This window comes from Rhinoderma darwinii, chromosome 6, assembly GCF_050947455.1.
Source record: "Rhinoderma darwinii isolate aRhiDar2 chromosome 6, aRhiDar2.hap1, whole genome shotgun sequence".
NCBI lineage: Eukaryota > Metazoa > Chordata > Amphibia > Anura > Rhinodermatidae > Rhinoderma > Rhinoderma darwinii.
Window position 1 is genome coordinate 138,894,740 of NC_134692.1, and position 14,151 is coordinate 138,908,890.

The following is a 14,151-nucleotide window of genomic DNA, read 5'->3' on the forward strand; positions in this document are numbered from 1 at the left end:
CACACAATCTCATGGATGTCACCGTGCGGACTGTTTAGGCTTGTGGTCCGCCATCTTGGCTTCTCTATAAAAAAAAATGTGCGTCATGCGGTGTGAGGTTTGGCTGCCTGAGTCAGAAGTATTTTACCAGGACAGAAAAACCGTATTCTGCCAACATTTATACATGAATATTGTATTGTCCATGTGATTCACCCGTAATAAGCTGAACCATGGCACAGGCTGGCAATGGTGCCACTATATTGAGGTATTCCCCAGCTGTGAGATTTATTGGTGTCAACCATTGCCAAGTATTGCTGGCTGACAACAAAATGGTTAATTTAAAGGGCACTCATGTTTTATGGAGTGTTTTCCGCTGCTCGGTCTTCAAGCAAAATACGCATAGAGGAAAACATTGACGCACATGAGAATGATGGCATTTATGCAGCACACCCGTGCCCAAAATGGATCCTCTTTAATACTTCTTTGTTGAATGGGGGAGGGAGATTCCACTGGATCTGTGGGGGATTTGCACAACATGCTGCTCCAGGTCCGGCTGCGCGGCGAACAGTTGGCTGGGACTGTCCAAAGAAATTGGAAAAAAGCAAGAAGAAAATATTCAAGTCAAAGGGCATCGGGGAACCATGGATCAGGCACCTCTGATCCAACCGTTCTGATATGTGGCGTGGACTACACCATGTGCTCCTGATACCACTGGTACCACCGCCTGATACAATAATAGTTTACAACTCAACCCACCTTCATTCTCTCCTGGGGATGAGTGGCTTCGAGTGGACACTTTCCTGAGTGTGATCTCGGGGGGGCTCCTTCCACGGGGTATTGTCCACCAAGTCAGGTTTTTCACCTGTCGAAAACATAATTATCACAGATCTATCACTGGTCTTCTTAAAGGTCCTTCACATGGTAGAGTATGTAGGCCTGGGATTCTCGGTGGCAGCTATGTTAACCACCTACATCTGTGCAACGGTGGTCGCGGCTATTCGTCTAGACCGGACCAGTAGATTGATGACTTCACCTCAACTTTCCCATCTCTTGAATATATAATTTCTTAAAGGGGCTGTCCACGCACGGACAGCAGATGACCTATCCACAGGACAGGTCATCATTATATGATCGGTGGGGGTGCGACTCCTGGTCCCCTCACTGATCAGCTGCTCCGGACACCGAAGGTCTATGCCGGAAGCAGATGGCTCTGGTCACGGAATAGCAGTGAATAGGAGCAGAGTTGCTGTTCTCCAGTACGGCCACTATGCAGTAGTCGGAGCCATCTGCTTCCGGCTGAGAATACTGCATACCCTGCATAACATCCGGCTGGGTGTCGGACCCCCACTGATCATATAGTGATGACCTATCCTGTGGATAGATCATCAGTTGTTCATGTGTGGACAACCCCTTTAAGCACCAATCTAAGATTACCAAGAAACAACCTGTTCCCATGATGCCCTGCACTCAATAACATGGCTAAGAGTTATTTTATTACTTTCTGTATGAATTACTGTATTCAGGAACTTATGGCCTCAATTGTCTATGAGCGGATTCCCAGACTTGGCGTCACATTTGGATCAGGCAGCTATAAGTAATTTTGCCTGAGACTTTTGTTGCTTTCTACTTGTACTGACTGCTCTGTTGTTTTCCTTGTTTTATAAGTTTTACTGGCAAATAAAACCAAAATACAATAGAAGCGCTAATAAAATATGGTTTACAGGAGAGGAAAAAAGAGCAATTGCCAGAGGGCCTTCACCATCTAAGGACCTTTCATGCCCAAGCACCGGTTGACATGGCGTCTGATGGCTGCAGTAAGTAATAACTTAGATATAGTATATTACTATTATTACTAATATTGGGCACAGTCTGGTGGTGTTATTGAGGCACTTGAAAGTCGCAGTATAGTATATGGGCTATAGCAATGTATGGGACTGTATAGAGCACTATAAAATATACTAAATACCATTGTAATTAGCTGTTAAGGATCTGCCAGGCACAGCTTCTGTATCTACGCCCATAGGTAATCAGTCTGCACCTGCTTCTATGTCGGTGAGACTGACTCCATCTTCCACCACTCAGGATGGCAGGCTTAGGAGTGGGAGAGCCTATCACAGCCTGGCCAGACGGAGCTAGCTCCCGCCCTCTGTCTTTTTATACCTGCCTTTCCTGTTCCTCCTTGCTTGTGATTCTTCTCGTTTCCTGGCCCTGCTGCAGCTTCTTGATCTATTCCTGGCCCTGCTTCATATTGACCCTGGCTTACTGACTACTCTCCTGCTCTGCGTTTGGTACTTCGTACACTCCTGGTTTGACTCGGCTTGTTCACCACTCTTGTTGCTCACGGTGTTGCCGTGGGCAACTGCCCCTTTTCCCTTGCTTCTGTGTACCCTTGTCTGTTTGTCTGTCGTGCACTTATTGAGCGTAGGGACCGCCGCCCAGTTGTACCCCGTCGCCTAGGGCGGGTCGTTGCAAGTAGGCAGGGACTGAGTGGCGGGTAGATTAGGGCTCACTTGTCTGTTTCCTTACCCCCATCATTACATTCGCTTTATTAGAAAGAGGAAAATTGAGAATTCTGAAAGCCCCTCTCCTAATATTTTGCTCTATGGGCCTCCACATAACTTGAACCCGCCCTGGAAATAGTTAGAAATAGTTTATCTGTGCCTATCTGTTTCATAGACCCTACTGCTCATTATAAGAACCACCGCTGTGTTTGATCTGCCACCTAATGGGGGTTTGTGATTCTCCCGGGCAGGATGACATCTCCAGCTCTGTCTCTTCCTGCCCTGATCTCTCATCTGTTTCCTCTATGTGACTCAGGTTCACATTAGGCAGACTTAACCCCCTCTCTCCCAATCTACCTCTATGGATGACATGAGTCTCGGTATGTGATGACATCACACTGTATACAGAATTCACTGACTCCACCTCGTGTGATGTCATCGTTGAACATTATCATGTTATTCCACTATTCCACCACATTGTGACGCTGCTCTTCTTATATAGGGACCCCAATAATAATGAGGGGGAGGGGAAATCCTGTTTCCAGAGTTGTAAGTGTCAGATTCTGCAACTACATGCAAAGAGCTAATACTGGTAGTGACCGCGCACTGACATCACTATGGGGCCAGTAAAAACCTGGAGGCACAGAGGCTTCTTCCTGTATGGTTCATGATCGGGAAGTTCATGTTTTCACCACTGGTACCCGGTGGCACTGTGGCGACACATGTATCATCAGTAAATATGGAGATCGAAATATGCGCCATATATGTCAACTAAGTCTTACCCTGAATTCCTACAGGGCGCACATTTTTTTCCCCTATAAAAAGTAGAGTGGTTAGGCAATTATTACCAACATTAAAAAAAAATGGCGTTTCGGGTGTCACATGCCGCCATTTTCAGTAGCATTGCAAGAAAAGTGAATAACCTCCTGATCTCTTGGTGTATTACGTCAGATGGATTATACCAACCTGAGAGTGGAGGGGGGGCTCCGTTAATAGACTTATCCCGACCACTACTCCCACTGTCAACGCACATAAAATAATAGCGAAGTGCAGGTAATGGATGTCCTTCAGAATAGACGGCCGCTCGTCGTAAACTCCACACCGAGGAATGGGATACACAAACTCCATAATCATCCGAGCTAATCCAACCGCCAGGCCGATCATAAGACCCCAGAATGCTCCCTGTGAGGTGGGAAGAGACACAAGAGCATGGTGTTAATATACGGGCATCGTACTGTAGTATTATACCGTATATTATAACATATTCTGATATCTGCCATCATAGCTAAAGCCTAATACTGAGTAGGAGATCATTCAGGTTGCCTATAAACGATATAGCTGCCTTTTTGGGTGACTACCCATTGAATTCATGATATCCTCATAAACAGGGTTCAGCCCTAATGCTGCCCATAGAATTTTCTGCCCGCAGGTCCTGCTGATTTTGGTGAAATCTACTAAAAATGTGATGTCTATCGTGGCTGGCAGACGCACACTCAAGGTGTATGTCAGGAAAAACATGCATCAGACAGGTTGGATTTTGCCAAAATTAGCAAAAGGGTCAGAAAGGGTCTGTTAGTGGCGAAGGGGGGAGGGTATAAACTGTTATAGCCGGCATTGTTGGAGATTTAGGGTATGTTCACACGGCAGCGTCCGTTACGGCTGAAATTACTGGGCTATTTTCAGGAGAAAACATCCCCGTAATTTCAGCCGTAATGGCATGTTGAGGCACTTTTCACTGCGTCCATTACGGACGTAAATGGAGTTGTTTTTCCATGGAAGACGGCTCCAATTACGTCCCAAGAAGTGACAGGCACTTCTTTGACGTGGGCGTCTTTTTTACGCCCGGCCTTTTGACAGCGGGGCGTAAAAAAAATGACCGTCGGAACAGAACATCGTAAGACCCATTCAAATGAATGGGCAGATGTTTGCCGACGCTATTGAGCCGCATTTTCGGACGTAATTCGGGGCTAAAACGCCCCAATTACGTCCGTAAATAGTGTGTGTGAACCCAACCTTATCGTTTCCCTAACACCCAGACATTGAAAAGTATTTGTTAACATATCAAATTATATTTTCTATTAAAACCCCAGTCGGAGGAGAAGTTAGCTACTTCCCCCCTCACTGTTGTCACCATTGAAATACAATTCCCAGCATTCCTTGTTTTTCAATGTGTATAAAAAAAACAACCAAACACCAACTTGTAGTGCTTAGTCTATATATGAAGGCTCTGGTCCATCTTGCGCATCCCTGAGAGCCGAGTAAATATTTGGTCACTGATTTCAGATCATGTCTCACACTCTACAGGTTTAGATTCTGTCCCCACTTCTGGTTAAGATGGAAGAGACGAACACATGACTACAGGATCAGACTACACAGGGTTTTTTTTGTAGTCTGTTACCATGGAGACCATATTTCTGCATAGGAGCTGTTTACACAATGGTAGAAGATTTTTAATCAGGGCTATTTACAAAGTTGCTTAATTTTTTTATTACAGAACTATTGGAACAATAAATAAAATTGGTTGCGAAGCTAGACCTAGCCATACTAATTAGTATTTGAGAAGCAGGTACAACTCCATACCACGAAGACTAAACAAATAAATATTACCAGATACAATTTCCATCCTCAGAACGTCGGCGCTTGTAAATGAGCAGATATGATGTAAAACTCCCACTTTTATCAGGGGAGGGGGATAACTGATAGGATTAGGATTTATTTTGAACCCAGGAATCTTCCCACACCCGTTTTTACAATGCAGCAATTATCCCAAATAAAGATGATGACTCTCTCTGTGTTCCTGAATCCAGCCTGTCACATAATGCTGGATTATTGAGCCTTGCCTCTGACTTTCAACGCCTGTAAAAAGCTGAAAATCTGCAGGACTGACGCGTCCCAGGATGATGGATCTGATGTGGTGTGCACAGCCGCTGATGTGAGGACTATAACATTTCTGATCTGTTTTTATCACTACTTACAAGCCTGAGAACTAATATATTACATCTAGATTAGAAACAAGAATGAAATTTATACAATGCAATAGATTAAATGTTAGAAGAATGTGTTCCCTGCAGCGCCTCCAGAGGAGAAATGAAATATTACACAGTTCCCCCTGAAATCAATGGGCTATCCATGTAATGGGTCCTCCAGAGTGAGAGATTCTCTTTGTATCCGCTCTCCACTCTGGCTGATGAGATGAGGGTCCTGAAGGACGGGGAGCCCCTCTATTAACTCAAAATTCTTTAAAGGGGGGAATGAAAATGACTTTTATCAATAAAGTAAAAAAATTAATTGTATTATGAGATGGCAGAAAAAGTGCAAATTGCCGCAAATGGCACCGCATATAAATGTGGCACCACTCACGAGACATTAGACTGTTTCTTATGCCACCTCTTGGCTTTTGTACTTCACACCAATATTTTGCACCAAAAAATGGCGCACAACGTCAGCAAATTACGTGCATTTTACAACTCCTCCAGTCCTCGTCCTTCTAGGCATTTTTCTAAACTGTCGAAGAAGGTGCAAATTGTGTCTTAAACATGGCGCACGGCATGTACTTTACTTTTTTGGAACTCTGGCGCATTCTGCTTAGTAAATTTTACTATTTTGTCTAGAACATTGATCAAAACTGGTGCAAAGGAAAAGTGGAGCAGTTTTCAAATGCAACCAATCAGATTTCAGGATCCCCTGCTCAGGAGTGATAAGCCAGAGTGGGATGCTGCTAAGAAAGAGTGGCCCGTCCATGTATTACATGGTTCGCCATTTATTTAATACAAATCCCTTAAAGTTGCCACGAACTACCCCGATAACGGCTGATTGTCAAGGTTTCCAGTATTCGAAACCAGGAGAATCTTCTAATTGACAGGGTGACTGGTGCCAAGGGGCTCTAGTGGCGCCACTGATTGGAGGAGAGCCGCTGACTGGAAGGGCTTGCGCCCCATCCCCCACTTATCCTTTTCAGAGAACTTTCCTAATGGCTCCGAGCACCCCAAATTCCAAATAAAAGGGACTCTACAGCTGTAATTTTACGGCCACTATTTAACTACCCCTAGGCACTGAATATATGCCCGTTTCTAAAATTCTGCCACCCGTGACATTAGCAAAATTTGATCAAAAAATGCATCTACTCGGACGGAACCATCCAAACTTACTAAAATGTTCTCTACAGCCTGTATAAAGTGACATCCGGTCGATTACAAGCTCAGGGGGAGAGTCTTAACATGATATCATTGCTCGACAGGACGGTCTGTGCTATTTAGTCCACTTACCCCACATCTTGTATCTTTAGCTCAACTAAGTGTCGCTAATGTGTAACAAATGACATCCACTTCCAAATTAAAATCTCAGCTGGAAACGAACAACAATCTGTTCAATGACATAAACGTGAACCACTCCCCAATCATCCGCATTTAAGTCATTATTGTGATTTTCTTGTCATGAGACTCCACGTTCATTATGACCAGTGACCTTATATACTTGTACAGAAAGTGACTCTGTGCATTGTGTGTGTTAAGATACATTGTGTTTATTGGGTGCGGCCTATTGTGGTATGTCTATTGTTTAGTATTGTGTGTTCAGGACCAAACCGGGCACACATGGGGTTTACCTGTTCATTGGCTCTCTTCCAAAATACTGCCAAGCCAAACACGGCTGTAACTGGGGGCGCCAGGTAGCTGGTGACAGACTGGATGTACACATAGAGCTGCCCGCTGTTGGCGTTCTGCAGGATGGGAATCCACACCACGCTGATTATCACAAGGACCACAGTCACTATCCTGCAAAGATAATTGACAGAAATTGACATTTTGTAATGAGAAATCTCAATTCTAGATTCCTGCCTTAAGAAGATTGTCTTATTCTGACAGATGAAGCTATGTGTTTTCTTTTGTTATATCATTGGCTATGCTCAGTCTTTGTTCTATCAATGGTTCGGTCTTTAGCTATCTTCGCTCTTTGGCTATGTTTCGTCTCGTTAGTATAATTCGGTCATTGGCTATGGTCTAACATTTGCCATGTTTGGTCTTTGGCTAAGTTCTCTCATTGGCTTTATTCTATCATTGTCTATGTTTGATCTTTGAGTTTTTTCTACCATTGGCTATGTTTGATCTTTTGCTTTGTTCTATCATTGGCTATCTTCAGTCTTTGGCTATCTTCAGTCTTTGGCTATTTTCGTTTTTTGACTGTGTTCGGTCTTTGGCTATGTTCAGTCTTTGACTCTGTTCTATCATTGGCTAAGTTCGGTCTTTGGCTATGTTCTCTCATTGGCTATGTTCAGTTTTTGGCTATGTTATGTCACTGGTTATATTCTGTGTACAGATATGTTCTGTCTTTGGCTATGCTTTAAATTCAGCTATGTTCTTTCCATGGCTATGTTCTTTCACTGTTTGGTCCTGTTTCTGGCTATCTTCTGTTATTGGCTATGTCCTATCTTTCGCTACATTTTATTTTTGCTCATGTGTGGCTATCTTCTGTTCCTGGTTTTGTTATCTATCCCTCTATGTTCGGTTATTGGCTATGTCCCGTGTTGGTTATGTTCTGTCTTTGCCAATGTTCTTTCTTTGACTATATTTAATCAACGCCTATGTTCTGTTTTTGGCCATGTTCTATCGTTGGCTTTATTCCATCATTGGTTACAACTTTTCTTTATCTATCCTCCATTTGTTTGGATCTTCCATCCGTGCCTATGATCTGTCTTTGGCAATACTCCATCACTGGTGCTATATTTTGACTTTGTCTCTGGTCTACCATTGGTTACGTCCAGTATCTATGTGCTGTCTTTGGCTATGTATTTTCTTTGATCAGGTTCCATCGTTGGCCATGTTTGATTATTGACTATGTTCTGTCTTTGATGATCTTCCTTCATTGGCTAGGTTCTGTCTTCAGCTATTTCCCTGCTCTTTCTTTAGCTATAACTTCCCATTCCTTGGATATGCTTCATCTTTGGCTACGTTCTGTCTTTGGCTATAATCAATCTTCTCACGGCTACTGAATTTCACAGAGTAGGCTGCTCATCCGTTTCAATCACGCAGTTTATTTTTCCACAGCACATTTTTGTCCAATGATGTGTATATGTCACATTCTTTTTGTCAGGTGACATAGTATTTTGTTTCTTATTCCTTTCTTATGCAGCACCAACCTACTCCGCATATCATTCATTCCAATGATGAGTATTCCTAGTGGAGGGCTTATGCAACACTCCAAGAGGAAAACTGCAAGAGCGAGCTGCCTACTCCCATGCCTTTCAAGGGTTTCTTTGGACTACATTACCTACTGGTTCTAATATCCTTTAATGTATGCAGTACATATTACGACAACCTGAAAAGAAATAGAATGAAGATATATTGGATCACGACTGGTGCCTCCGATAGTATCTGGGGAGATCTGGAAATATGAAGCAGCCGCGCTGGACTTTTCACAGGTGTCACAGATACTGAGGGAGGATTGAGCTGTTCAGGGTTATTTCAGAAATTCCAGCAATGAATATTTGGCAGGTGCGGAGCTTTGTTACACATGTCATTAAGTAAATTTACCATAACCTGTAACAATTACACAGATGACATGTGAACACGGAGCTATTCAGTGCGGAGACTTTTACCTGGTTCCTGGTTCGAACAATAGAACATTAACTACAAGTGAGGGAACAAGAGGTTCAAGGACTTCGTCTAATGCAAAATCACGCCCTATCTCCGAGACGAGGGCCCTTCATCCAGACCAGAGGTTGCGTCACGTCTGTTCATGGCAACTACAACGAACGCTTATCATATATTCCAATAGCAAGCCGGAGCCGTAATAGGGCACCCATACACTTCTATGGGGTCCTGCTGTACCTCTATATGCCTCCGACTTCATACCGAGGGTTTTTCTGTAGGAATCTGTATTCATTCTACATATTTTTGAAGACATTACAAAAGAGCAGGGAACGGTGACCACATTTTTCTAAAATAGGTTTAAAATTCTGCTCTGATTTCATTATATATCTTTATAACGGTCCGAGCTTTGTTTTTCTGAAACAAAGCTCCAAATCCACTGCAAGGACCAAGTTAAAGGTGTATTCCCATCCTGGACGTTTATGGAATATCCTGTGGCTATGGCATAAATGTCCGATAGATGCATGTCCCCCTCTGGGACCCGCACCTATCTCTAGAACGGGACCCCTGACCCACATCCTACATTCTTTCGCTGTCGCTGGGTTCTGGCTACTGAGTTACGAGGTGGCCGGGAGTACGGAAACTGCCGAGCTCGCAGTGGGTGGGTGTTCTTCTCATGGCCGACCGTTTTCATTTTGGGGGTGTGGCTTAAATTGCGGCAATCATTCGTCACTTTTATTCTGCATTTGCAACTAACTGTATAAATGCCTTTTGCATCATCATGTGATACTTCATTTCTAATCAAAGCCACTGGCAGCAGAAGAGGGTACAACACAACAAGTCAAACAGAACTTAGTCAAACCCCCACCAAATACAATGAACTAAGTAACACTGCAGCCAACAGGAACCTTCCGCTGCTTTATTATTCTTTTATCGTGTCTTCGTGCCAGTGACTAGAAGCTGCCAAGTTTTCTTCATTTACGGCTGGGTCGTCTGCTCCCTCACGGGGAAGTTTAATTGAACGCTTTGCGCGTGAGACAAAAGCTGAAAACAATTACAGAGGTGTGGCGTCGTACATTTTAGTGGCTTCCTTCGCCTGGGTGGAATTAAAACGCTGTTGAATACCGGGGTGTGCCTGCACTTACAATGCTTGGTGGGGATTCTGAGTCTTGAATGACATGATAACCTGCCGGATATCACCCAGTTTTTCATCATCCAGATGTAAGGCCCCAGCACACGACCGTAGATTTCGTCCATAATTACGGACCCATTCATTTCTATGGCCGACGGACACCTTCACGTATATTTGTGGGAAGGTGTCCGGGCCGTTGAAAGGCTCCGCAAAAGATAGGACATGTCCTGTTTTTTGCTTTTTGCGGACCGTGCTCCTAGACTTTATATGGGAGCACAGGCCGAAAATGCTGATGACTGTCCGCGGCCGGACGTGCCCGTAATCACGGACTGTGATTACGGGCACGGTCGTGTGCATGGGGCCTTATTCTATAGTTCTTCACTATAGTCAGGAGAAAATGCGCCATGTGTAATCGCAATGAAGAGAATGGTGCCCAGGCTGAGCGCCATATTTATCCAGCCCCGCCGCCTCCTGACACTTTTTCTAATACAATGCGAGTCTGGAGAAAGGGGGTTTGGCTACGATTTCCAGAACTACAAAGTATAACCTGACGTATCTCCGTATCTGCTCCTCTTTCCCCAATTGGCGCATCATGCCCTTTATTCCTGGCGCACGCTATAGTAAAGTTCCTTACTAGCAAACCGCTCACCGGGATACCGGTATTAGACAGGGCGACACCCAGATTACTGTGATAGCTTCAAATGCATGATTTGCATATTTTTATCGCCAGCCACCTCCACCCTCATGTCTTTCTAAGGCTGGGTTCACACGAGCATGTTACGTCCGTAATGGACGGAACGTATTTCGGCCGCAAGTCCCGGACCGAACACATTGCAGGGAGCCGGGCTCCTAGCATCATAGTTATGTACGATGCTAGGAGTCCCTGCCTCGCTGCGGGACAACTGTCCCGTACTGTAATCATGTTTTCAGTACGGGACAGTTGTCCTGCAGAGAGGCAGGGACTCCTAGCGTCGTACATAACTATGATGCTAGGAGCCCGGCTCCCTGCACTGTGTTCAGTCCGGGACTTGCGGCCGAAATACGTTCCGTCCATTACGGACGTAACATGCTCGTGTGAACCCAGCCTTAGGCCTCACTCAACAGGATAGGATAAAATGTCACCGGATTGTTGGTTATTGGAAATTTGCACTAAAGAATGTGACCAATTGATGGCCGGCAGGCGCAAAATACAGTTAAAATGATCTGCCCATGGTAGGAAAGAGTTAAAAAATAAAAATGGAAATAATGCATCATGGGATAAAATATAAACTACAATTAAGCGGTTTATCACGGTCGCTATGACGGACCTAATAAAATAAGGACACCGGTACAATACTCTACTAGAAGTCTATTAGTGGGTACAATTACATATACTGACAGCCCCTCAAACTGTCACAAAAGTTCGGTGGAGTCACATGGTGTATCACGTGAGCCAGTCAGCAGCTCTGAATAGCATCATGTGACATAGAAGCAAGAGTGCGTCACATGATCATTTTCAGAGCTGCTGAGAGGGATCATGTGATGCACCATGTGACTCCACAGAACCAGGAAGTGATTCTATGTTGCCCCACCCACTTTGGAGGCTGTTAAGTGGTTGTGATTACCCTCACTAGTATAACTCTATTAGGGTCTCACACTGACAATCTCATTTATAGAAGTTCTCTTTAAAAGAGTCGTCCAATTTAGAAAACCCATTGTCATACACCCTATTAGGGAATTCTGAGATAATAGGGGGGGGGGGTCCTCTGTTCAGGAACCTCATCTCTTGGCCGTGGAGAGCGTTTACAAAGAGCGTCTCTCACTCTGGAGGACCAGTCCTGCCCTGTATCACGCACACAACACATTGATTATGAATAGACCTTGTGTAATACTTAAATTCCCCTGTGGTGGCGCTGCAGAGAAACTAAACACTTACTGCCAGGTTTCCCCACAGATTACCGCTGATCGCTCGGAGTCTCAGCAGATCACCTTATTCTGATAGGACCTTCTAACAAGTAGGGATTGTCCAAAGCAGACAACCTTTTAAAGCCTGAGTCATTGGTCTCCGTAAGGACCTGTTCACATAACGTTTATGACCTCAATTTAACGTACACACCAGGAAAAGCTCTTGACATATACGTTTAACCCGATGCCTCTGATGAGTTTCATATAGTGGCATCCATCACCCATAGGCTCCTATTGTAAAATAAACCATAGACCGCGTGATATACGTCGTTTTACTGGATATTGTTGCACGGAATAGCGGTCTACAACATATTTTTTGGCGGTATACGGGCCAGGCGACGACCAATTGGATTCTGACTGGCTATTGTAACCCTACGGAAACGTTTCGCATGTACGTAGGAACCTTGTGATGTGAACAGGACCTTATCTATGTAACATTCTGTGATGGCAGCAACTTTCCTTGCCTATTATAATTATTATTTTGTTACTTCCACTTTAAGATAATATATATTCTCCTGGGATATAAGCCCGGCCCTCCTTCACCGTGATTCATCATCTGCTTTTAGATCGCGGCCACTTAGTCATTGTATTTTTTTTCCCTCAACTTCAACAACGCTCCTTAATTAAATTCAATTAAAAAAAGTTATCCAGGTCACACAAGCCGGTCTTCTGCACGGCCCATTTCCTTCACCGGGCGTCACTGGGCTGTTGCAATACCAGCAGATTATGAACAATCCCAACAGCTAAGGATTCTGGGAGATGACACATGGAGGATAAGTGCATGGCACCCGCTTTGGTTATTTGCCGTCTAGCATGAAAACACACTGGAAGATGTATAAATATACGGTTATTATAGTGACTAGCCGCGTCCCCACAAATTATTGAATCTCTATGTGCAAACAAGGGGTGCGGGGTGACGAAGGAGGGATATCATCCGCGCTGTTTTTTAAAATCACTATTTTAAATGGCCACCACTCTCTCACCCCCCCGGACTAGGAGGACTGGATCGTGAACTGGGTGTCAAGATCAAAGATTCAGCTAAACTGAGGAGCGGAGTCCCGGACTTCACACTTGACCCCCTCACGGGGATTGGGAATCTCCAGGTTGCGGTCCTAAGAGAAGCTTTACTCCAACATCTGTCGTTCGGGGAGAATCGGTACACCCCCCCCCCCCCCCCCATACACATCAGACTGCAGTTCTCTCTATTGGGTATAGGCACTTTTATTAGGCCTAGTTCACACTGCGTTTTTTGCAGGCATGAAAAATCTGCCTCAAAATTCCTGTAGTCAGATTTTGACCTGTCTGCGCTTTTTTGCCATGGTTTTCACAGCGTTTTTCGTCCCCGGACATTGAGGACCGCGGGCAAAAAACGCAGCGAAAAAACGCTTTTTCTGCCTCCCATTGTTTTCAATAGGTCAGAGGCGGAACCGCGACAAGAAAGGACATGCCGCTTTTTTTTCCCAAAACGCCTCTGCCTCCCATTAAAATCTATGGGCGCGATTTTGGACGTTTTTTGGCGGTTTCTGCGTCAAAATCAGCGCCAAAAAACGCTGTGTGAACCCGGTCTTGCTCTGACGGAAATAACTATTCACACCTCCTATAATTGGAGCCATTAATAAACGCATTGATATCATGTAACAAATATGTTAATTGTTAAATTGATATCCATTATCCGTTTACAATGTAAAATCATTAATTTAGTCACATCAAATTCTGTTCTAATTAATTAAAGGGCAGAACCTCTGACAAAGGAGGAAAGAAAAAAATACAAGTATAATCACCGGTGTATATTATCTATTTAGTTCTGTGAAACGGAGAAAAATATTTGCACCAACACCGTTATATCTTAGCTTAGAATAGAATCAGGTGTCGAGCCTGTGACTACTCTGTTTCTTATGTCACGTGATCCTTTTCAGAGCTGCTGATTGGCTGTGGGGGTCCATGTGATAGACCATGTGACTCTACAGTGCTTTCTTTTCTTCTGAACCATCCCTGTTTCTTAGAAGGGTCC

The 14,151-nt window shown here is 44.2% G+C and overlaps 1 protein-coding gene across 1 annotated transcript in view; it reads right to left on the minus strand.

Moving 5' to 3' along the window:
• Positions 1 to 304: 304 nt before the first annotated feature.
• SLC5A10 (solute carrier family 5 member 10) overlaps positions 305 to 14,151 on the minus strand; it is an 86,774-nt gene continuing 72,927 nt past the window's right edge. The window contains exons 11-14 of the mRNA XM_075830615.1: positions 7,084 to 7,252; positions 3,447 to 3,662; positions 736 to 841; positions 305 to 557 (exon numbers count right to left, since the gene is read on the minus strand). Coding sequence (XP_075686730.1) covers positions 364 to 557; positions 736 to 841; positions 3,447 to 3,662; positions 7,084 to 7,252 — 685 coding nt within the window. The 3' untranslated portion in view covers positions 305 to 363. The remainder of the gene's footprint in view (positions 558 to 735; positions 842 to 3,446; positions 3,663 to 7,083; positions 7,253 to 14,151) is intronic.